Raw genomic sequence first — 25,695 nt, 5'->3', positions numbered from 1 at the left:
AGATATACTGTAAGATAAAATAACATCATGTTATTCTAATATATATAATCTGATCTATAATGTAGTATAATACAATCTGATACACGTAACCTAATAATATAATATTACGACCTAATAAATATTAGTTATTCAATAATTGCTGTTAAAAAAAGGAAACTTTGCCAGCGCGGGGCCACTGCAGCGTTTCTCTGCGAGCCCCCGCAGCCCCCCGTGACGCCCGTTACGGACTCACCGTTGCAGCTCCACCTGCCGCTTCCGTTAACGCTGTTTTCCTCCTAAACCCCGGCCCCGCTCAGTCCCACGCTCGCCCTCCTGCCGGCTCTCCAGCCGGGATTCCTGCCCCTGCTCCCGCCCGAGACACCGAGGAGCCACGGCCACCGGCCACCCCCAGAGCGTGAACCACGTCTGCTCCGGGTTCGAGTTCTATCAGTTTTCTCTGATTTTTCCCACGTGGCCGATGTGTGTCCCGGATGGACGCACCGCAGGAGCCGCCATGGCTCCGCTCCGTGGAATTGGAGGACACGGATCCGCCGTCATCACGGATGGTGCAAAGTGTCTATGGAATCACAGAGAAAGACCAGTTATGCGCCAGGGGAGGTTTAGGATGGATATTGGGAATAATTTCTCCACCCAAAGGGTTGTCAGGCATCGGAACTGCTGCTGCCACGCTCTGCACGGCTCCCCAGGTTCCTCGGCTGCTGGATGTCTTCTGCAGCCATTTGTGCCCCAGAGTTCCGTGTTGATTTAACTCCTGGTCAGGGAGAGGAGCCAAGGGACAAGGGGGAAGGGTTTTACACTGCAAGAGGGGAGATTGAGATGAGATATTGGGAAGAAATTCTTGGCTGTGGGGGCGGTGAGCCCCTGGCCCAGGGTGCCCAGAGAAGCTGTGGCTGCCCCATCCCTGGAGGGGTTCAAGGCCAGGTTGGACGGGGCTTGGAGCAACCTGGGCTGGTGGGAGGTGTCCCTGCCCAGGGCAGGGGGTGGCACTGGCTGGGCTTTAAGGTCCCTTCCAACCCAAACCATTCTATATACACTTTGCACCATCTGCAACGATAATATGCATCTTTTGGGATCTGTGTCCTCCAATTCCATGGAGAGGGAGAGCTCCTCCAGCATCGTCCAGCTGAGAAAACATGGTGGCATCCATCCCACCAGCTGGGAAAGACATTTTCCTGGGTTGAGCGACACAGGACTAATTTCTCTTCTAATACCGGGGAAAACTCCACTTTTGGAAGACTCTAGCGTCTGAATTCAGGAAAATATTTACTTTATAGCCAGTTAGGCTATGTGGGATTCGAGGTCTCAGTGCTTTCAAGCCCTTCCAGGTGCAGGGATGAGGAGGAGCGAGACCCGGGCATTTGACCCAAGCTGCCAACAGGGTTATTTCATACCATGAACGTCACATTGGATATAAATTAGAAAGTTTTCTACGTAGTTTCTCTCTCCCTCGATGGCACCGGTCCAGAGAACTTTTTGCCCCGGTGCCGGAGCCCTGAGCCCTTCTCTTCCTTCCGAAGTCACGGCGCTCGCAGGGTCCCACATTGGCTGTCCCTGCTGGGAGTGCACAGCTTCCTACGGATACAATTGGCTGAGTATAATTCCTGTATATCTTATATTAGTATCGGGATTAATACTGGTTCTATAGTGTTATTGTTAATTATTTAGTCTTATCCTATTAAATCTATTTATATTTCAACCCTCATGTTTCCTCGCTTTCCCCCATTCCCCTTCCCGGGTGGGGAGGGATCATGGGATGAGAGAAAAATTGTCTAAACGGCAATAAATCATTGTGGGTTTTCTCAAACCATAACAGACATCAAAAAATTCCTGCGTGCACAAAACGACTGCCGTCGTCCCAGCTGGGTCTGGTGAGCACGTCAAGCTGCCGACCGACACGTGGTTACGGACAGGCCTTTGAACTCCGACTCCGGTGGCTTTTTAGAGGCATAGGTGGAGTCCTTGGCCATAAAGTCCGTGCTTTGTCACTTCCCAGCCCATGTTCCAGGGATTTCTGCTTGGCTCAACCCCGAAGCCTGGTGTGCTTGTGTGGGAGCAGAGTTACGGCAGCGCGCAGCTGTAAGGGAAAAAGATTAGGGGACTGGAACACCTCTCTGATGAAGAAAGGCTGAGGGATTTGGGTCTTTTTAGTCTGGAAAAAAGATGTCTGAGAGGGGTCTTATCAACGCTTATAAATACTGAAAGGGGGGGTGTCAGGAGGATGGGGCCAGGCTCTTCTCAGTGGTGCCCGGGGACAGGACAAGGGGCAACGGGCACAAACTTGCCCATGGGAAGTTCCATCTCAACACAAGGAGGAACTTCTTTGCTGTGAGGGTGGCAGAGCCCTGGCACAGGCTGCCCAGAGAGGTGGGGGAGTCTCCGTCTCTGGAGACATCCCAACCCCGCCTGGACGCGTTCCTGTGCCACCTGCTGTGGGTGACCCTGCTCTGGCAGGGGGTGGGACTGGGTGACCCCCAGAGGCTCCTTCCCACCCCCCCAGCCAGTCTGGGATTCTGTGATCAGGATTGTCTGGACTTCCTCCGGGCAAGACATTTCTTTTGCAGCATGAATCCCCCCTCATCCAAACGCTGACGTACCGGCGTCTGAGCCGTCCCCTGGTGCCCAGCCCTGCAGAGTCAGGGCGGTAGGAAGGAAGGATTCAGAACTTTGCAGAACAAGCCAAAAAAATAATAAAATAAAAAAATTAAATTTGCAATGGAGACTTCAATAGTGCCAGCAAGCCTGGAATGCCATTTCATCTTCAACCAAGGCTGCCGTGGGAGAGCCAACAACAGAATCTGGAAATCAGGGTTATGCTTTTCGGGGGGTTTGTGTTACTCTGTTTTGAACAGGGCTGAGAGCAGCTTGGCGCGAAGCCACCCTCCACAACAATGCAGGGAAGCGTATGTGGTTTGAGAATTACTCAACACCATTTGAGCTTTCAGTTTTTCCTGTCTTTCAATCCAAAAGGTATGAGGGTTCCAGGACTCGGTTTCCTCCACAATAAGCAACTCTACACAGGAATGTCCACTAAAATCCTTTACCGTTGCAGTTTGCGCGTGCAATACTGTGGCTTCCTCCTAGAAACTGCTTGAAATCAATAAGAACTTAAATTGAAAAAAATAAAATAAAATTGGAAGAACTCACTGGAATACATTACAGACAGTTTGACGTTAATATTCCTATTAGCTGTTGTATCATTGCTAAAATGTAGCAGCGAGGAGCAGCAGGATTCAGGAGCCACCTTGTTACTGCACACCCAGAAACCACGCAACGCCCAGCAGCGAAAGTTAGAGCTGCTCCCATGTTAGCGGAGTTAGCACAGGATCTGTACGCAAAGGATGCACCATTTAAACCCAAGTTTTGCCCTAAAACAGGGTCTGAGTGGGGTATATACACCGTGCTGTCCTCCTATCTAAAATTAATTCACCTGCAGCTCTTCACACTCGGCATTTGCGCCGTGGGCCCATCCTCCAGATGAGGGCATGGTGGTGTGATGTGTTTTTCCTGGTACAGTTCAACGCGTCTGCTGTCCGGGGAATCCCAGCTCGCACACCTGTACTGGTACTACTGCATCACACTCTATGGCTGATCTATAGAAAATACAACTATTTTTTTTCCCCAACTCCCAACTGTATCTAAGTCCACAATTTTCCTGGCTCCCTCTGGGTACCGCTTTCCTCGCCCCACACGCCTTGGGGACCGGGCTTTCCTCGCCCCGTCAGCCTACAACCCACCTCCTCCGCTCGCCGCACCGCTGGGCGCAAAGATCACAAACATCCGGGGATTGCTCCCACAGGGAAGGCGTCAGGAGGGAAAACCGTGGCTTATTCTCACGAACAAAATGAATACATTCCTTGATTCTTCCCTATTTCAGTAAAGGACTAAAAAACCAGGAAAAAATTATTTTATTTTTTTACTGCTATTTAGTCCTGGTGGGTTAGAAAGGGACTGAGGTAGAAATAATGGATGGACACCACATTACGTTTGCACAGATATAATCAACTTCAGCAAAGTGTTGAAGAGTAATAATAAAAAGTTTTCTTTGAAGATTTATATCATTCTAAATACATCTGAAAATAATGAAACTGCCTTCACATAACCTGTTGAAATGTGGCAGATTAACTTAACTTACTAGCAAGCAATAAATATATGAGAACTGCTGAGTCAGGACATTTAAACTGCTACAGAATTTCAGAAAACAAGCGCAAATAATTTGCTAGAATTAGCTACAGAACTAGGAATTATACATGGAGTTTGCTATGCTTTCAGCGCTGCTCGGTAGGATAAGTATTTGAAAATGCTTGAAAGCAATAACATAAATGTTGCTTTTTGTTTAGAACAACAGAATTATTGGAGGCGTTAGTCAGGCTGTCTATTTTAAGAACTCTGGAACAGGAAAAAGAAAAAGAAAAAGAGGATTGAAGGCTGATAAGAATGGCCAGAACTGTTGCTTAACTGTACCTTTTTCCTCTCTACTGAAATCCCGGTTCCCCAGGACTTGTCATTCAGGGCCTGTTGGTGTACTTCCATCTCTTCCCCCAGCCTGGGTCCTGGAAATCCGATTGAAGGGGCGGAGAATCGTACCTCCGGAGAGAGCTTGGCTCCTCTTTATTCTGGGCTGAGCTTGAGGCATCTCCTGTTGGCTCTTCGTGCAGAAGTTTGTTGTCAGAGTTCTTTGCAGAGAAAACACTTTTACTCTTCTTCAAGAGCAAACTTCTTTCCTGAAATGTAGACAAACGTCACTGTAAGCCGAGGGGGGCCGATCTCTTGAGCCGGTCAAGCGTGGCGGTTCCCATGCCAAGGCAACACCACATCAGCAGCGAGGGCCACGCTGGCGTGGGAGCATGGGGTAGTCCAAGTGCCCAGCTGCCGAGGACGTGAGCCAGCGCCAGCAGGGACTGCTGAACCTGTCACCCCCAAGCTGCCGGGGGTCCCTTCCGCACCCCCAGGCCAGCGCCATCGCAAAGCGGGCTCCTGGGGAACCACTGTCACCTCCTCCCGGTAGCAGCTCCCAACCCTCCCCGCCACGTCCATTAAAGGCAGATGGGTGAACATATACTGTCGCCTTCATTCTTTGAAGTTTTGTCTAGGGGGGAGAGAGTCCGGAAGGTCAATATCCTTGCATCAGACTATTCTGTACAATGCCAAGATAAGAGAGTTAAACAAGTTGTTTAATGAGCCGCAGAACTCAAGAACCCTGTTTTCCTGCAGACTTGGACAGGTTTTTGACTTCATCCTCGCTTCCTTCTGCTATAGGACCCCAGCCTGGCGGTACGCATGGGATGATTAGCCAAGGCTGGGTTCTTTCCCTCGGTGGGACAATTACTGGAATCTTCTACTCAGAACAAGGGCTTTTCCTGGAACTTGCAACCGTCTGTCCTATTCAAACTTGGCTGAGACAGCCAGCGAGCTTAAAAATTATTGCAGAGTATTGACAGAAAGAGCATGTGCATAAACTGCAGTTCTCCAGGAAATCAAGCTCGCGCTGTCCTTCACTTCCCCCGCCAGCCCCAAGGGAGCTGCTGTAGTAACCTCTGGAAATACAAAACTTGGAGCTTTTGCTCTGCCCTGGCAGGGTCCTTGCGCTGTCGGAGGAATGGAAACAATTTAAAACCCAACGAAGTCATTCCCTGCCACAAAACTCAGCGGGACGCCTTCCCAGCTTTTGCACACAAAGATGCCTTTCCCCGAAGAGGAACACAGGACTCAAAGGAACAAATCGGATTATCGATCCGTTGCAAAAAGGCTAGTACCTGTGAAAAACTGGAGAATTCACCAGAGCGTCTGCTCTGGCCTATTTCCTCAGCCACCTGACGAGGTTTAAGTTACTGAGAGGATAATTTAACAATATGAAGGCTTAAATGTTAAGCTAAATATTCTACCTTCTGCTGTTCAGCTACCGGTTCCTCAGCAAACTCTTTCGCGGTAGGTTCTAGCTCATCTGGCTTTTCATTCTTGTCCAAAGCAGCCAGCACAGCATCATGAAGAGTCAGAAAGAACCTTTCTTTGGTGACACAGCTGTCAAAGAAATCATTCTTCTCAAAGTCTGCCATCACAGAGGCTATAAAAAATGGGGAGAAATAACTAAAGCAGCAAAATCACACAAAGCAGTACGGCTAAAACATTTCACTGAAGTTTAAAACTTATCCTTGGAGATAAGTCAGTATTAGGAGACAAATACTGTACTCACAGTGACAGGCAGCTAGGAGGACTGTAATGCCAACATTGCGAAACATATGGATGATCTGGGGAAAGAATTCCACGCAGGCGTTAGAGCAATTCTGCGTTACACAAGTGCACCAGAAAGTAAAACATAAAGAGAGAATTAAAACCTCTCTTGCAGTGTTTTATCCCTGAAGAAAACCTTTATTCCGGTATCTCAAATCCTGGCGTTGAGTTCAGCACTAACGAGCCAAGTTCTGATCTAGCTGAAGATGTCCCTGCTCACTGCAGGGGCGGTTGGACTAGATGGCCTTTAAAGGTCCCTTCCAAGCCAACACATTCTATGATCCTATGATTCTACGTTGTCCAACATCTTAATGACGGCTGGCTCCAGGAGCAGGACAGGTCACTGTCAGCCCCCCCCCTCCCCCCCAGTTCACTACGCAGCACAGAGTGATGTTGCTTCACTCAAACAAAAAGTTGTCACGGGAACAGACTAACTTGAAACATCTCTCCATGCCCACGCGCAAACCAGAAGAGGAGCCCATATTTTCAAGTGTGACCCGTAATTCTGGTTTCATATCCAACATTTTGAGATATATCAACTTAGTGTTAAAGGAATCGGATTTTAGAGGGGACAGATTCTCATCATTTTCTCAATGCCTGACCTTTTGTAATTAAAAGACCTCAAAGTAGTTAGTTTATTTTTTTAAAGGCAATTTTTTTAAACGCATTATTTCAGAGAATCACAGATTTTCAGAATACAAGGCTGGAAGGAATCTGGAAAGACTTTGACTTTACCCCACTTTCCCATTTAATGAGTGGCAAATACGGATTTGAGGGACATCAGCTCAGCCCACAATTGTTCCCAACAGGTGTTAATCTAACCTGTTATAAACCAAAAATCTTTTGAAGTTGAGCCACAGAGTTTGAGGGAGCTGACTAAGAATCCATCTGGAACTGTATCTTTCTGAGAAGCACAGCTACACAAAATTTATTTTTGCTAAATATATATCTCCATTGGCTAAGAGCCCCACTTGAAGACTTAAAAGTTCAAGGCATACTTTGAAGAAAAGGCTCATTAGGGAGTCAGCAATAACAAAATATCAGCTTTATATCTGACACTTTGAAAGAAGAGCTTTTTTTTTTTTTCCTAAGTGTCCAGCCAGAAGAAAAAATAAACAGCCAAAATGGAAACCCCCAAAGTAGACAATTTTATAAATGTGGTTTTAGTTTACATGATTCTAGTACTGGTTGCAGCAGAGGACAGGTTTTTGCGTGTCCTTTGTATGGACAGTGGGACTTTCATTTTTTTTTTAAAAATGTGTTTTTATGGGAATTTGTTAAGTTCTGAAACTCGATAGCTAAAGGTCAACTGGAAGACATGCGGATTGTTATGTAGCAGGGCATTTTAGGCAAACTAGAAACATAAGACATTGGGTAAACCTCAGGTCTCTCATTTATGGGCAGTCAGGTTACTCACCTGTCGCAGTAACTCTGAACCTAGCAAATCCACAAATTGCACCATGCTGAAGTCTACAATAATGGTGTGAACCGGACACGACAGCAGCACTGGCTGTTCCTCCTGATCTAACTGCACCGAGGAGTTATCTACAGCAGAGCCTGACGAAAGGCAAGCTCTTCTCCCTTCATCCTCCTTTTTTGCGGCCGAAAGTCCCGCGTTAAAGCCTGGGGATACGTCGTCTGCTCCCACCAAGAATATCTGAGAGCTGAGTCTGCCTTCATACTTCGACCAATGCACCAAATTAACTGACGATGACGAGGATTCGCTGTCTGCGTGGTGTTGCTTCACCAGTTTCTCTGTATATGGTATCTAAGATGAAAAATGGAGAGTACACCAGTGGTTGGAAGAATTGGGCCCAGGAGGTGGAAAAATTTTGGCTGCAAGTAAGACACTACTGTAAATCATATGATATTTCTTCTCTCATGGTAAAAAAACACATGTGAAATAACACTAAATATAGCACAAAGCCACAAGAGTATGCAAAGTAGGAGGTGATTTAGGCAAGGCTCAGGCGTGGTTCAGCAGAGGGCCTTCAGCCACCAAACAGTTCCACGCCATGAAATGGCCCACGATACTGGAATCTGTCTTGTTATTTCTACCTTTCAGAAAAGAAAAAAAAAAAGAAAAGAAAAAAAAAATATTGCCCATGGCCATTGCCTTTCGGAGCAAGAGTAAGCCGACTTACTGCCCGAGTTCTGCAGACCTCTGATGCATCTGACTCTCTTGTATGGCAGCCGGTCACAGAATGGACTGATTTAATCAATTTTTCTTTCTTAACAGTTCCAAATATGTTTTTTAATTTTTGTAACACAAGAAAGGAAAAGCCACTCTCTGCATTTTTGTGCTTTAGAAGAGGATGTTAAATTATCTAAAGCACCCTGGTGCCACGTATGTTTTCCAAAGCACTGTCTTTCAACTTTCTCATAAAATGGGTTTTACAGATCACATAAAACTACTTGAAAGATATCTTCTGAAGATATGAAATTCCTTTTTGATCTTGTCTGAGGCAATTCAGAAAGTTCACATAAAGGGGGATATGAGTGACACTAGAAGATGCCCAGCAGCCAATTATAGTAAAGGTGAGAAATCCTCTAACCACAATAATCGTCGCTGCCTTTGAGGTATTTTGTACTTGCGCTTGGCAGTATTGGCAGTGGAACAAACTCCTCCCAAGCAAGGGAATTCTCTCACTTCTGTGGGGAAAAAGAAGAAAATCCCTACAGAAGCACCTGACAAAATTAATTCTTTCAGCTGAGGAGAGGATATGTTGAATACTTCAGTTGCTAGTTCGTTCACCCAGTAAGCTGAGCCACTATTGCTCTATCACATGAAGTACGTGTAAAGAAATACAGCAGTAATGTTTGCTTATTTTCATACAGCAAATATATATATGCTTTATATAAACATTTACAGCCTTTTCATTACTGCCAAGTTACGAACGTTGACCTCAGTAACATAAAACCCGGCACCTCAAACAGACAGACTAGATAAATACGCTTTTAAAGCTGACCCTAGGTGGTGGTGGAGTTGGATGACAGACACAAGAGCATTTAAGATCTTTTCTTTCCACTGCGGTGTCAGACAGACTAGTTAAAGCCCTCATTTCACTTTCATCTAGAGGCACGGCTTTCATGTCCATCTGAAAAAGAAAGGCAGTTTTAATTAAGAGGTTTTACCTCCCTAATGCAGCCTCTTAGAAACTTCCGCTGACTGAAAAAGTAGCATTTACCTTGTGTAACAAATAGGTTTTGAAGTGATTCATGTTTGCGAAAGAGATGGACGAGCAGCACTGGAAGATTCTGATACCTTCAATCTCCCTTGCCTGTAAAACAGAAGTCGAATCTGTGAGGGTTGTTCCCCGCAGGAGCTATTTTTCCCCCTCCTGACTGCCCGTGTTGTAGTCTGCGAGGTCCTACCCTAAGGACAGGGTTTGTCTGGTCCCATTGCTGACTACACGACATACTGGTAATGGCATCGGACCTAGTTACCATAAACTAATCTGCTTCCCTTGCAATTAAAAACACACCTCCAGCAGATCTATCACAGATGACAGTTGGCTGCTCTAATATAAAATAACCCAAATAATTTTTAATGCTCATTACAGAAAACATACACTATAGCCTTGAATTACTAACCTTGTCCTTATATTATTCCATTTTTTGCAAATCCCTCAGCACAGCATTGGGGACGGACCCACGCGGCAAAGGCACAGCTCTCTCTACTCCTGCATTGCCTAATTCCGTACGGTGCAGGTCTTGAAAATAAGGTGTTAAAAAGGCCCATGTCCTACCTGTTATCCCATCCCCGGGAGAACCCGTGAGTCAGTCTAGCACACGCACAGTCGTTAGCATGAAAACATTATACAGAGTGTACAAAACCAGACTGAGAAAAGCAAAAACTGCCAAAGAGCTCCGGAAATGACGGCAGAGGAGCTCCCAGCGTGGAGACGGCACGCATCATAGAATCATAGGGTTGGAAGGAACCTCTGGAGATCATCTAGTCCAACCCCCCTACCAGAGCAGGGTCACCTACAGCACCTGGATGGACACCAGGAGCTCCAAAGGCCCACGCAGGCTGAGCTTGGTGTCTGACTCACTTCACACTAGACACACTTAAACATTCTTCAGTTCTCGAAGTTTTGAATCAAATGAAACGAGTCTGAATGGTCACCCCCAGGCATTTAATGGAAGAAGCGGGATTACAGAGAGAGATGAAGCATTTGGTTTTTGTTTTCTCTTACGGCTCTGTAGACGGATAAACTTCTGTAAATATTCGTGTTTGGAATCTGTCCCAGCACCACCATCTTCATTCTGAAACAAGATGTTTATTAGCTTTTCACAGAAAACAGAGAAAACCCATCTGTTCCCAAAAGCTTGATCTCCATTTCTCTCCTCTTCAGGGGAAACACCAACCGTAACTTAGAGGGTGTGAGTACAAAACGTTATTCACTCATAATCAGGGTTCTCTGAGTAGGGGAGCGGTACACAAGCCCAGCCTTCAGCTACACTGGTGTCCTCAAGGATGTATAATGTCTCATTTTTAGCTCTGGAACACTCGGATTATTGTTATCACACTGGGAAGCATGTTCCCGCTACATCTCCCCACAGCCCTCCTCAAAGATACATCCACACAGAGAGGCAGAGGCAGCTGTAACTCATGCTTAGAGCTGGATCACGTAAGCTAGGTCTGATCCAGAGGTCACTGTGCATTAATGCCGGGTTTTGCTCTGAAGGAGAATATTTTGCTTTGGGTACTGTGCTTTGCTAATGGTTCTGCACGGTTTTGGGGCAGGTTCTGGTCAGTTCAGACCAAACATGTGGCTGGTTGGCTGAACTGGAAGGCAGCGGGCCCTGATGTACGGAAAATTGTTGTCAAGACCCTCTTCAAAGCAATCTCTTTGCAGATAACTTCCTCAGCTTTTTTGTGTTGTCGGCATAATGCTGTCACTGGTAGGAAATTGATAAGCGGTTACGTATCCTGAAGGTAGTACGGACAACAGAACTCAGCTGAAGGGTGGCTGCAGAAATGCCCTTTCACAACGCTCACTAAATCCCGAGGCAAACCCCAGAGCACAACTCTGAGCAGAGGCCACACAGTGAGCTTCAGACAGCAACTGAAATTCTTCCTGAATTCCGCTCTGGATCAGATCACAAGCAGTTCGATATTTGCAGCAACTTCTTTCCACGTTATTCTAGAGGCTTCAGCCTACCCGGACAAGCACCTCCCCATCACGGTAAATCTCATGAGGTGTGGCTTGGATTTATGAGTGATTTTCCTGTTTGGATTAGCAGCTAACAAACTGAGTAACGACGTAACCTCCCTCCCCTCTCACCAGCTGAGTTTACAGAGAAGATAAAGCAACTTGGTAAATGGCAGTGAAGACTGAGGAATGTATATGAAATAAAGTCACGACATCTCATTTTATCCCTACAGAAGCGTGTAGACAGATCAGCTCTCCTGGGTGATGCTTACTCGACAATACGGAGTCTTCAATAGCATGGTACAGAGCCCATAAATTCCACGAGATCATTGGTTTGGGATAGCATTAGAGAGACTCCAGAATGACCTGACTGAAGCGCTTATGAACACGAAACAGCTTTTTCCATCGTCACATGTATAACTCTCTCTAAAACACCAACTCTAAGAAAAACTAGTGTTTTCTTTTAAAAGTTACAGGTACCTGTGTGACCTAATGGTGATTATGAAGAACGTGAATCCCATGGCGACCGCTAAACCGACATCAAGACCAAAACAAAGCACCGCAGCAAAAGTTACAAGCCAAATAACCTTTGAACAAGAGACAGAGAGAACAAGAGCAGTAAAAAGATGCAAAATGACCTCCAACTCAGCCTCAGCATTTCCAAATTGCAGGCAGAAAAAAAGAAAAAAAGGCTAGAAATGGTAATACGTGAAAAGCTTTGTTGGCACATCTAGAACAACCCAGTCCTGGAAGCAGTTGCAAACAAGGATCACAAATTTCAGTTCAAATCTCCAGACTTTTTAACAGGGGCTTCAATTATTAGCAAAACCCACATCATATTGGGGTTCTTTCTCTTGACGAGAAACCCTGCACAAGAGCTGACATGAGAACGTGGCCCCGGCTGGCAGCCAGACAGTTTCCTTCCTAGGGGACTTGGGAAGCACCAACAATAAGTTCTCCCTGTAGAGAATTAATTGCAAATAGATGTGTAGAGATTTCAATACGCTTCTTTCAGCGGATATTTCAAAGGATCCCTTTTCTAAGGGAATGCCCACGGCTTTGCCTTGCCCTCCCCAAACATCCGTTTCTCCCTTTAAGGCACAGTCCAAACCCTCGGTGGCTTGTTTTGTCACTTACGAAATGATACTTATCCTGTCTCCACAGGATGGGGACATCCAGAAATTTTTCAAGAAAAGGGAACATGTTAAATACCACAATAGCAGCCAGTATATTCTGTGGAAATCAGAAAAAAAATAGCATCTATTATTTTGTTACTTTTTGCTTGCAACCACAAACACCCTAAGGAACAGATAACCGTGACAGACAAACTGCTTGAACTTAAAATCTTATAATAGATTTATTTCCATAAATTTTATAGATGCATGTAAGAGTTCTCTGATCTGCAAACCAGCATGAAGCTAGCTTGTAATTTCTTGTTTGATTTTACAATGGCTCCTGCCAATACAAGTGGACTCCCCGGTGCAATGCTGTGTGTAGTTTCCATTACAGTGAATCCCCGCGGCTCCTGCAGCACGAGGAGAAAGGCCAACGCTATCTACAGAATTAAGAATTGCTGCTTCAAAGAATGGTTTCAATTAGCCCGGGTAGTTCATTGCCAGATTTAGGAAGTTGTTTGACACCATTTGTTGAAACAGCCTTTCTCAGCAACGAAAAGGAGACTGAGGGGAAGTAGATGGTTAAATTCTGTTTTGTCAGCTAGTTTTGGGAAAGGGATTAATTCTCCCATCTTACAAAGAGGCCAGGAAAAAAATCAGGAAGTGATGCTCTGTCAGTGGTTCCCTAAGAAAACTTAGAGAGAAAAAAAAAGAGAAAGTCTAAATAAAACTTTAAGGGAAAAGTGGAAAATGGAGTACTCTGAATAACCTACAATAATGAAAAGTTTATAGGCACACTGGCAATGCAAAACGCACACGAGGCAGTTTATGAGTCCATATGGTTTTAAAATAAACCTCAAAGACCAAGCTAGAATCAGAGATACTAAACCCAAATTTCCATTTCAAAGATTTTATTTACCTCTTTACTCTAAAGATTCTGACACACCCATCTTGGAACTACTTATACCGATGCAAGAAAGGATCTCATCAATTTGTTCTACAGGTGTGCAAGAGCTTGGAAGGTGTGAGACCAAAAGTGAAATACAAAGTTTAAATTATAGAGGCTGGCAGTGACATTTCAGCCCTGTTTTAGCCAAGGAATTTTAGCTTGTACTGATCAGTGAGAGATGGGAGAGAGATGCCATATTTATTACCTAATACGTTAGCCGGCTGAAATTTAGGAGTTTAAAGTCATTATTTTGGTTTGGTCTATCCCTGAGAACAATTAACTCTAGAGCATGCTATAATCCCCAACTGCCCCAGAAAAATCTTCACGTTACGCTTAGAAATTTTTCATTTTATGCTTAGAAAGTAAGCAGACTGCTGCCCGAACTATTTCAGCTTCACGTACATGAGGTATCACCTGGAAAAAGTGTCCTAGTTTCAGCGCAATCACCAGCATCATAGATGCTCCAATCGCCGCTGCTAACTGAACAGAAATACTTTATTAGAGAACATTATTAGGTACTTTATTAGAGACAGAACCATTTCCTCACTTGTCCTCTCCTCTCTAAACAAGCCGGTATGGCCCATGTAACACCACCGACTGGGAAAAATAACCCCGGCACAATTAACAAAGGCCACAGGTAAGCTCCAATGCATGGTACAAATGCTAGAATACTCAAGCTGAAAGAGTTTTCTCTAGATATAAATTTTGACCTAAATGGACTATTCTTAGGCACAACAGAACAATGCAGAATTTTGGTTGCGTAATTTCACCTGAGTGGTAAGATACTTCTCTTGCAAGTCAGACTTTGGAATAACCTCTTTATTAAACAAAATTACTTCTATGATGCAGTGAACCATGTACAGACATTCAGTTAAGAGGTATGATAAAAACATTATTACATATTATTATTACATATTAGACCCTCTTTCCCCCCTAGAAAAATGATCACAAAGTACTCAAAACTTGGGAGGAAGTGGCAGAAGAATTACAGGTGCATGAACAATATTCCATTTGGCTTTTTTGGGTATATTCACTAAAATACAGTTTTAAACTGCATGAACATATCCTATTCTCCCCACAGGATCCTGGCTTCCTTCATGGCACATCATGTGCTGTAAATACCACGTGAGTACAGTACACAATGTAAGACACACAGGGAGGGTATCTGGATTCATGTTGCGTGGGTATGTAACTTTATATCTCACAAACAGTTCAGATTAAATGTCAGCCTATACTCAGTATACAGTGATTTGAGACGAGAGTTTGGAAGCTTAACAAATCCAGCCCAGCTCACCTGTGTTCTTCCACCTGTCTTCTCTTGAATGACAGTTCCAGAAATAGCACAGCTGACAACAAAGCTTTTGAAAAATGAGCTGAAAATATTGCATAGCCCTGCTGCTATTAGCTCCTGTAAAACAGAAACAGAAGGAAGCAGAGAAAACCCCAAATGTATGACTTACCTTCATAGAAGTAGCTTATCAGGAATTCCTTTCCTTTTGCTCACGCTTGCTGGTTGGTCATCAGTGTTGCTAAGCTCAGGAAACCTTCTGGAAAGCAAGGTCTGCCACGGTTAAATGAGCTCTCTTAAAAGGCATACGGTTTTCCCAGCTGAGGATCTCACAGACCCAAAAACTCAGTTCCTTCTTTCAAAGAAATCCACTTAGAACCCCAAAGCCATGAAGCGCTGACTTTTAAGCTAACGTGTCAAATCTCAATACGCAGCATAGTACACCTGGACAAAAGCTGAGTGGAAAAGACATTCCCTTTATATCCATCCCCAGAGGCTTTGAGAAGTCAGGGCAGCTTCGTTACTGGCTTAGTGCCATTCTAGTAAACATCCAAAGCCATCACAAGCAGCTAAACACGGAGTAGTGCAAAATGCCTAATGCTTACTAACTCTAGCACACTGGAAACTAACACAGTTTTAGCTTAAAAGCCTTAAGAGCAATCACTCCGGGCAGAGAATGCGTACACTGGGATGGCAGCCACATATAGAGAAGAACTACTGCTGCTCTGGCCATTTACAGTTTCAGCTATTAATTTATCATGCTTTTATAGTCTTATGGATTCACGACAGCACCGATCCTCAGGGATCAGTTTGTGTGTGAGGTTCAGCCCCATCACTGGGAATATTCAGAGGCCTCTTGGTCAAAGAAGGCTGTGTTTTAGCCGTCACATTATTGGCTTATAACATCCACTTTGCCTAGGGAAGGGTAACAAGTTCCTACAAAACCATCATCTGCCGTATTCACTCTGTCCTTGCATTTCTAGCACTGTCAGGGAGTTTGTGGCTTTGCAAGTGGAGTTCAGCCTGCTTCTCAGCCCAGGAGGCACCTGCAGTTTTGTTCTCACCTGATTGCTGGCAATATTGTAGTTGTGAAGTGAAGCATACCTCTCCCCAACAAAAACAAGAAGGAAATAGCTTACGACAGCAAGGGAGAAGGCATGCTGGATGATCTTGCTCAGGTTTGACAAATCTGGCAGCGTAGGAGGCAGAAACCTACAGGACCAAAGAACAGATAAGTTTAGATCCGTTCTGAGCTCTGTCCACAGTAACTCCAAACCGGGATCATCATCAGAGGCATCCAGCACCCCGCAGGAGATGCTCTCAATCTGTAGACTTCCACCTCACAAAAAATGCAAATTCCTTCCTCTTTCTACTAATAAAACCTGAATCTGATACAGAAAACTATTGTTTGAATTCTGCATATGCTTGGAAACGATGATGCAATTAAAATTCTTGAAGAGTTATTCCGATGCCCAGTAAAAGTCAGCCCATGTCAGATTTCCAGAACAGGCTGAAACATCTCTTTTATACGTGAAAAGTACAACCTCACAAACAGCATAGATTACTAACCTCTGCGGAATCATACTGACCACAGCACTACTAGATTCAGCGTGAAGATGAATGCAATTAGAAAGAATGGTGACTGTGATAATCTGGGAAAAAAAACCAAGAAGCAACACTAGAGATTATATAGCATTTGCTCCTGAAACCGTACACAATCCATCTAAAGACAGTTAATCGTGCAGTAGTTAAAGGACTTAAGCACAGATTCCGTGTGTAAATATAACAGCATTTTCAAGCAATATGTGAAGTGGTTTTTCAAATAAAGTGTATCGTACTCTCTGTTAGTTCACTTATCACAATGGGATTTTGAAGATCACTTACCAAGAGAAGTTCCATAGGAAATGCAATAGGACAATGTTTATAAGTTATCTTGATAAATTTACTGACTCGAAGTGCAGCCATGCTAAGCAAAAATAGCAATATGCTGGTGGCGTTAGCCTTTGGGAGAGCCAGGAAGTAATGAAATAGGTTCTGAAAAAGAATCATCACAGAGAGGATGAGAGGCAGATACTACAGCTATTTCTATATTCCAGGAGGTTCACATAGGTTGCCCTGACACTTGAACTCAACCTTTTTGCTACGGTGGTAACTTCAATTAGAAGAGAGAAGCTAAGAGAAAAGAGCTATTTAAAAATCTGTATCATCTTTTGGTATCTGCAGAGAAAACACTGCCACAAATAGCTCAGATCTAGTACTGTCATTCTTCTCTCTTCTACACTACCATTTTCTCAAGTTGTCTGATTGACATTACCAAAGTACGTTAGGATGAATTAGCTTTAACTTGTCTTTAGCTCAGAGTCTGCTGCTTCTTTGTCAGGTACGATAAAGACACTGTGTGCCCAATAGCTTCCCGATGACGATCTAGTGAGGAAAAAATTCCCTTTTCCTCTAACCTTTGCTCTACTACAATTATAGACATGCTGCAAATGTATTCTAGAGCTACATAAGTAATTAAAAATACGCACACAGACTTTTCTTCTTGCATGTCACACAATAAGCTGCATACACTGTTCAAGACAACAGGAAGGCGAAGTAAACCACAGCTGAGACTTGCACAAATATCCCTTAGCAACTGACTTAGATTAAAATTGCCTTCAATTTCTGAAGCTGTTCTTTTCTTTCCCCTCCAAGAAGCACGCATTTCTTTGACTAATAACGAATTTACTCACATAAAAAATGCCCAGGGGACCCTTGTGGAAGTCTAACATGATGTCAAAGATAAAGGCAAACTGGGATACAATGACATGCAATGCTGCTGCAGTGAGGTAAGCATCGATGAGAGTCTTCGGCACGTATGTTGTTGCAAACCCCAGGCAAAAGCAACCCAGCAGCAACTGTATGGAACAAACGAGAAGCCAGACGTGATATAATTATCAATGCCTAACCCCGCCCTTCTTGTTTCCATATTTGAAGAGCATGAGTCTTCGCTGCCATACCCGATGGATAGTTATTTGAACATGCTATTTTCATTATGCACAATTAAGTAAGGCACTGCCAAACCAAAATAGAAACACTTTACATCAAGTGTGTGCAGTTATGCAGGACTACCTAAGGGCCAACATAGTGTAGAACTGGTCAACATAAAAGATAATAATTTACTTCACACTTATTAATCATGGACACAGGAATCTTAACCTGTCATACCTTTTTCAGACAGCAGGAGAGGAAAAGACAGACAGACCTTCGTGTCCCACTTTGCACAACATACGTATTCAAATGTGCTGATCTTAGGTTTTGTGGTAAGAATATGCAAGCAGCACCAATTCTTACATTTCTAAGAGAATACGTCATTAAGAATATAAAATAGATTCGTCTTCTACCTGAATGATGCCAGTCAAAAAAGTTATTGATGCGGTAAGTGTCAAGGCCTCCATGTAATCTTTCATAAATGTAGTGTCTGATAAATTGTTCAGTGAACCATTAAAGGACAATGTTTGGGTGAAATTAGGAGTCTTCAGAGTGTTTGTCACCACCACATTTAGGATGCTGAACGAGCCTGGAACCGACAGAACACAGAACAGAAAAGGGAACTGCACGAGATGTTGCAACAAAGACTTATCTTAAAACCACACATCCATCTCATCCCTCCACCATCAGTCTGTACAGTATGAGACAGTCAATTTTCATTCATATATATATATAATATCCACTTATATAATCAATTTTTACTGCTTCTGACTAAGTACCTAAAGTTTCCAAAGTCCTGTCTGAAAATTTCAGATTCCTACCATTTTACAAGTGAAGTCTTCAGTTGGTCAGACGCACAACAAAAAGATTTTAAGGTAAAGCACAAAAAAAAAGGATGTATTACAGTGAGCTACCAGAAAGGCTGAAAAACAGAGTCAGTCAGAGAAAGAACTGCCAATTTACCTAAGAGGCCTGAGCTCCGCATACCCACTCATTATGATAATGTGAAGGGCCTTCTCACATGTAAACAGCAGTTTAATAATCTAGCTGGTGAACAAATTAAGAATGTAAACCCAACAACAGTTCAGCCATGGCAAGAAACTGCATGGAGAAGACCCTGGAGAAGACCAGGAGCCAAATCATGATTCATGTTAACATCCTGGGGGTAAAGGGGAAGCAGCTTGCACCGGTCCTTTACATAGGAGACACCTCCATGAGACTCCAGCCGTCTCCTTTGCACTGGTGTCTGTGATAGCTCATGTCCTCGGGGATAAAAAACACCTCGCAGCTGAAACTTGACTGACTTAGTTGAAATTCTGACCACAGATCAGCTACCGAAGCGTAACAACGACGTGAGAATCTGGGGGTCTGGCTTCTCAACCTAAATAACATCTGCCTGTTAGATGAAACAGACTAAGACATGTCACCAGTTTTTTGAAGGAGCATTGAACATAATCTCTAAGTCCTGCAGGAACATTTCACAGTACAAAAGAAACCTCACCAATTGAGATATGATGTGAAGTCCCAAATACAACATATGCCAGCGAGCAGCAGAACGCAGAAAGGAAGCCATTGATATTTGGCAGAGGTAACCTGGTCAGCCAAACTCCTAAAAGTCCTGGAAAGCAAAAATCTGTTTCTAAAGTCAAGCAAATTGGGAAAGCTCTTTATCTTTGGTTACTATTTTTAAGTAAACTTTTGCTGGTGAAAACCTGTTAACCGTTATGAAAATCCCATTACGTTTATTCACAGAATCACCACACATAGGTAGCACGAGCGCTGGTCTTGCTTACGCTACCTGCCGCTTCCCAGTTTGGGTCTAAACGTGCCAAATCAGTGAACCAGACGGCCATTCAACTCCCACAGTTTATTTTTTAGAGAATTCGGGACCTGATAAAGCCAGGCTGGTCAGTGACAAAAGCCAATGCTGTTTCACAACACAGGCCCTTGCTAACTAGAAATTGGACGAAGAACCAGAACAACTCTGTTTAGGCCACGTACTAGCAGCCATACATGTGGCTGTCTAACAGACCTGGGTTTTGCCACCTGGATTTTAAAGACCAGGTTATTTTGTTTTCAATATGGGAAAATGCTGCTATTAGTTTATATTTGGAGTAGTGTCCTGTCCTGTCCTTGAAATTACAGCATGTAACGTCTGATTATAGAAAATAAGTTCTCCTACAAATATGCAAATGAATAGTTTAATGATTTAAGGAACTTCCAAGGCTAAAGTTCCCACATAACCTGACGACATTAGAAAGAGCAGGAGACAGATTATGAAAAGCGTGACATACAGAAAGAAGCTAGAGTGTTTTTTTCTCTCTGCCTACCTTGAGGAATCTGAAACATTGCAACACTTAGGCCTGCATGCAGATCCCTCAAGATCCATTCTCTGAACCGATATGAAAACAGCCAGTTCAGGACAGGGAACACCTTGAGTGTGATCTTTCTGAACCTCCTCCAGGAGAAGCTGAAAAGAATCAGAGAAGCTAAGCTATACGCAATGCCTTTTACGGTTTCCATCTCTGCAGCGCTTCTGCATGGCCTCCCAGCAGCCACGCTGCCATGGTTTAGCTCTCTGCAGGCACCACGTACGGTGAACCCACGCAGGCGTTAGCCTTCCGCAGATCCGGCTGGCACATAACATGGATCCTACATAGGCACCCCCATGCCTTTGCATTCCATTCAGATGAATCGCAAATACTCTGTGTGCCATTCATATGAGAGCCTGTCCACGCCAGAGCCCAAAGCGCTGAATGCATCAATTACTTGACCTCATTAACACCGCAGAAAAATAGGAGATGGCATTTTGATTCCTCCTATTCTGATCGAGAAGAAAAACATACTAACACTACTTCTGGAAAAGACAAACAGGCAAGCCCATCCCAACTCCCAAAAGCAGTCAAATGTTTCCTGGATTACATTATTTAATAAGGGGATGGAAACAGGACTTGACCTACATGGTTTATTTTGTGCATATGTTTTTGAATCAGAATTTCCAGTAGGTAAACTCTGACTAACCCCATGGCCCTGTGCTCCTTCTTCCCCTTATTAATGCCCTGGCAATGTTGGGGATTTTCTTCTTACAACCCAAATATAAGTGATGTAGTGTCTGCCCAAGGCTTCTGGCAGCCTTCAACAGTGGCTGTGGGAACTGCCCCTGGTTAACATTACAGAGCTGAGCCCCTTTCCATCATTTTATTGTCTAAGGTGACTTCACGGTGGGCAGACAAGTGGATACAAAATGGAGAACAGAGAAAACACATGAGATAGGGAAGTGGAAAAAAAACCAGGGAAAAGACTATGAGGAAGCAAGGCAGACGGGGTTCTTAAACGATGAGCTGGGGGAGGGAATAAAAAGATTTTCTTATTAAGTATCAAGTGCAATGATAAAGTTTCCAATAATATTAGCTGTGACTTTAGAGCAAAATTCTCCCTTTGATCTCTGGGCAAGATTTATTTTATTGCACCAGGTGTTTCTGGGTGGACAGACTGTTAACTCTAGGTCACATGTCACAATTACGCATAATTCAACCCGTTCCATCAAGTAATTTTGTTTCTCTGACTCCAGAACTTCATCCAATCTCCTTTTTAATTTTTTTTTTAAATGTATAAGAAGACAGCGCTGGAACAGAAGGCTATTGCACAATCTAAAGGATCTCACTATTGCGGAAATGAATCTTGATGACAAGTCTTCATGGTGAATGAAAACTAGAAAACACAATAGCAACTATGGCTCCGTTTGCCTTCACTTATCACCAGGAAATTACTTTATAGCAGTGTAAGGCAGACGTGACCCATAGTTTTAGGCTGCAGTCCCGCACATAGCTGAGCTGATGTAAGAGCTAGTTACACAGAAAGAGAGAGCTCTGCCTCCCCTGCTTCCCTTTCCCTGTGTGGTCCTGTCCCTTCTGGCAGCAGCGAGCTGTTAGATTAGCTCACCACACCTTGTGGAACCTCACCCATAGCTAGATTCGAGTCTCAAGTCCCGCCATGGTCTCAAAACAACAGCTGAAGTTTCAGTATACGCTCAGTATACATGCTGAAACAAAGCCCAGATAAATGATGAATCAGAGATTTTGTATTTACTTTCTTAGGAGCATTTTGTAGAGCAGACACAGCCGTAACCATTGACAGTCCACTCCGCATCCAAAAAGAGATTCAGAAAGAAAACTGAGAGTATTCATAGTCAAACAAAACTAAAAGGGAAGCCGATGAACCGGCTTCCTATTTTTTATTATATTTGCCTTGCTGGAAGTACATCAGGAATTCTCCTATGCCACCAACAAAGACTGCCTTCTGGTGAGCCTGCAGCCTGCAGCGCTCCTCTGGCAGAGGAGATGCTTCTACTCCCAGTATAATGCCCAAAAGAGAATTTTGGCAGATGGGAAAATGAGGCCATGGAAGCATTAATGCTTTATCAGTACCCTAGCTTCACCCGTTCTCTTCAAAGAACACGGGAACATAGCTCCAAAATACTGCCAAAGCAGCACAGTCAATCTCAGTCATACCATTACACATCTTTCCCTGTCCCCACCTAAGAGGGAACAGAAAAAGACTCTTGAAATTTAAGAAATAAAAGTATCAAAAGGCACAAATCAGAAAAAAGGCAAATGAAAGCTTGTGTCTGACAGCTGGGCTGCGGGAAGCACTGGAGGGAACTACAACTATTGGCAGTTTCTCTTTACAGTGCATATACCCCTCACTCTATCGTCGTCCTGAAGTGAGCAGACGGTTGCGCAGATTGCAGATAGCAACTTTGGTAGCGCAGCGCTAAGCTGATCTCACACGCTTCCAGGGCAAGTTGCTGTAACTTGGTATTCTCCTTTGGTTATCAAGCAGTGGAGTCCAGCATTTTAATTACCAGCTGTGGAAAACTTAGCACCTCTTTTTACACTGGGGCTTGAAGAGCCTCCTTAATTTCTTTATACCTGATAAATTCCTGGCATAGAACTCACCTGCAGTGTAGCTGTCTGTTCTCTCGAGAGATCTGTAGTGCTCCACCCAAGGTGGAGGACCGTTTTCTTTCAAAGCGTGCCTGGAAGTGCTCTTCTGTCTGCATTTTTCTTTGGACCCTGTAAAGCCACCAGTTGCCTGTAAGTACCAACAGTATCGTTGTCTAGTGTCGTATTTTCCTGGTGATCACAGTCAAAACCAGCAGAACAGCAAACACTGGAGAGCACAGTGAACGGTCTCTTTCTTGGCAGTGAGACTGGAAGAAAGAAGCAGGGTCATTGACTGAAGTATCTACTAAACCCAAAATAAAAAGTATGAGATGTGATCAATCCATTCCAACATAGGTCCTGTGAAGCCGGCAGTTACAACAGGGATAAGCAAGGCCCTGGAGACTGAAATCCCCGAAGGACATGCTGTTCTTGGGATCAAACAAATCAATTGCCAAATCAGTTGTAGGAACACTGGATCCTGGAACTTGCCTTGTTCCTACTCTGCAGGAGAAATGTGCCCTGAATCCCCTCCATTTTGTGATCCCAAAAGCAGGCCTCTGTTTAAGGAACTCAACACAATCCCTCTCTATAAACCTACCACAGCTGAGGAACCTATCTGAATTCTCCTTGTTTCCAATCCTGGGGGAAAAAAGGAAGAGTCTGAATCATACTGAGAGCAGATAAATCCAAGGCTGTACGAAGGCCACAACTTGCTCTATAAAAGGGGTATCTGACACCATTCAGGTTTTTAAATCCCCCCAAAATTTCTGACTCCCATTCCTTAGAATTTTACTATCAGGAAGGAGATCTGTATTCAATCACTATTACTCAGAGCAGGTAAGATGTGAGTTCTGAAAGTGAATATTGAGTAAGTAAAGGTCCAGTGCAAGAATGGATCTAAGAAAAAGTTCTCATACCAACAGCTGAGGCAGGAAAAAAATTCACATCCCGAGGTACCACGTGAAAGTACATATAAGAAAGGTGGTGACGTGGGCAGAAGAAAGAAAAGCGAAAATACAAAAAGGCTGTGAGTGAGCACTTGAGAGCCTATTCAGAATGCCATCTAAGTTTAAAATATAAAAACATGCAATAAAATTCATTAAGTTTTCTCCTCATATGTCATTTCCTGAACCACCAGGATCAGTTTGTACAGGTCAAGTGCTTTGCATCACCGAGATCTGCTACTTCAGATCCAGCAACAGGGACTCTGACACCATATTTAGTGTCTTCCGAGACCCGTCTCCCAACACATACGCACGCCCCAGTCACTCTAAACCATAGAGAGAGCGAGCAGTAGGCACATCTCAAATATACTCCATCCCTAGGGCATAGTTTCTCCCTCTTTTTACTGAAGAGATAAAAATCAAGGTCTTCCCCAGATGAGTTTAAGAAGCATTTCATTCGTTAGCTTTTGAAGACTTAGCTGTTTGTGACATCTTGGAGCATAATCACCTTTCCAAGGCAAGGTAATACAATGAGCAAAACTAGCATGAAGCTACAGTTTGCAAATTAAAGGCATTAAAAACCCCAAAATGCCAGGGAATAGTTACTTTTTAGATGCAAGCAGTGGTGACTTTCAGCTGTTCACTCCTGTTATTTGAACTCCAACCATAACTCAGAGGACAGGGTCCTGCTGGGTAGAGAAAGAGAAGGGGTTTGACACGGGAAGCCACGTGTTTTTAAAGCAGGTTTCCATATTCCATTCCGAACGTGTTGGTCTTGCACAGTACTGCTCACAACTCATCTTCCTCGAGCTTGAGATCAAAAGCAGGCAGCCTTAAACACAAATCCCTATTTATTTGCTGTGACCTTCTGTACTTACCACCTGGTGAAGACACCCTGGGCTCCACTCCAAAACACGCTTAAGCTGCAGCACTTAATGACTTCATTGAGTCTTGGGCACATACTTGAAAGCAAGTACATACGTATCTTTGATATTGCAAAGCCTGCTACAGTATTGAGAAACAGTTTATTCTCCAAACACACGGACAAAGATCCGTACGCTGGGAAAGCTGGGCAGGGAAAGTTTAGCTTCCCCCATCGCTGCTGGCTTGAAGCCCCTGGAAGGGAACAAAGTGACTGAGGAAGTTTACGAGAGCAATTAATACTGGCTTGTAGGACTCCAGAAGCACTAGAGCTATGCTTAGCCCCAGGTACAGCCACTACTGACCGTGAAAGGCTACCCTGGGCCTGCACCCCAGTGCTGCCTAAATAAGTTTTTTCATCTATTTAGAATTATAGAATGATTTGGGTCGGAAGGGACCTTAAAGACTATCTATTTCCACTGCCCTGGGCAGGGACAACTCCCACCAGCCCAGGTTGCTCCAAGCCCCGTCCAACCTGGCCTTGAACCCCTCCAGGGATGGGGCAGCCACAGCTTCTCTGGGCAACCTGGGCCAGGGGCTCACCACCCTCACAGCAAAGAATTTCTTCCTGATATCTCATCTAAATCTCCCGTCTTTCAGTGTAAACCCATTGCCCCTTGTCCCACGGCTCCTCTCCCTGATCCAGAGTCCCTCCCCAGCCCTCCCAGCATCTCCGGGGCCTCCTCCGGCCCCGCTCCAACAGCTCCGTGTCCTTCTGCTGTTGGTGCCCCAGCGCTGGAGGCAGCACTGCAGGGGGGTCTCCCAGAGCAGAGCAGAGGGGCAGAATCCCCCCCTCGCCCTGCTGCCCACGCTGCTGGGGATGCAGCCCAGGCTGCGGGGGGTTTCTGGGCTGCCAGCGCACGTTGCTGGGGTGTGTGGAGCTTCTCCTCCACCAACGCCCCCAAGTCCATCTCCTCAGGGCTGCTCTCCAGCCATTCTCCGCCCAGCCTGGATTTGTGCTTGGAACTGCCGTTTACCTTTTCGGTTTTTTACTTAAAGCACACCCAAAGGGGCACTACTCAGGAAAGCCATGTGGGGCTCACGGAACGGCGAGACAGGGCCAGCACTGCCCCACTTCTAGCCGATTTGGGAGGGCGGTATCGGGCCCCGCCGCCCCCTCCCCGCCAGGCCGCTCTCGCGAGAGGCCGCCGCGCCGGCTCCATATTGGGTCATCT

General features: G+C 44.5%; 1 protein-coding gene across 1 annotated transcript; it reads right to left on the bottom strand.

The window, feature by feature from the left end:
• Positions 1-166: 166 nt before the first annotated feature.
• SLC26A8 (solute carrier family 26 member 8) lies at positions 167-25,618 on the bottom strand. Its single transcript, XM_063356800.1, has 22 exons — positions 25,498-25,618; positions 24,206-24,285; positions 22,668-22,921; positions 20,040-20,179; positions 19,211-19,327; positions 18,123-18,298; positions 17,472-17,636; positions 16,624-16,773; positions 16,309-16,391; positions 15,804-15,951; positions 14,746-14,859; positions 13,854-13,931; positions 12,525-12,620; positions 11,868-11,974; positions 10,428-10,497; positions 9,417-9,509; positions 9,198-9,326; positions 7,646-7,996; positions 6,191-6,245; positions 5,883-6,061; positions 4,462-4,721; positions 167-1,572 (listed from the first exon to the last, which is right to left on the bottom strand). The coding sequence occupies exons 3-21, from the start codon at positions 22,769-22,771 to the stop codon at positions 4,506-4,508; spliced, it is 2,571 nt and encodes an 856-aa protein (XP_063212870.1). The 5' UTR covers positions 22,772-22,921; positions 24,206-24,285; positions 25,498-25,618; the 3' UTR covers positions 167-1,572; positions 4,462-4,505.
• Positions 25,619-25,695: the final 77 nt, after the last annotated feature.

Source organism: Chroicocephalus ridibundus, chromosome 20, assembly GCF_963924245.1.
Source record: "Chroicocephalus ridibundus chromosome 20, bChrRid1.1, whole genome shotgun sequence".
Lineage (NCBI taxonomy): Eukaryota > Metazoa > Chordata > Aves > Charadriiformes > Laridae > Chroicocephalus > Chroicocephalus ridibundus.
The sequence above is the reverse complement of the archived record's forward strand: the minus strand, read 5'-3'. Positions and strand labels throughout refer to the sequence as shown.

Bases quoted from the DNA above. Each gene is read 5' to 3' on its own strand.
- SLC26A8 (XM_063356800.1), bottom strand. From the start codon at position 22,771: ATGCAGACAGAAGAGCACTTCCAGGCACGCTTTGAAAGAAAACGGTCC. The intron at 18,299-19,210 runs GTGAGGTTTCTT...TGTCGGTTCCAG, and splicing joins TTCACATCATATCTCAATTG to GCTCGTTCAGCATCCTAAAT. The intron at 16,392-16,623 runs GTAAGTGATCTT...TTTTTTTCCCAG, and splicing joins TTCCTATGGAACTTCTCTTG to ATTATCACAGTCACCATTCT.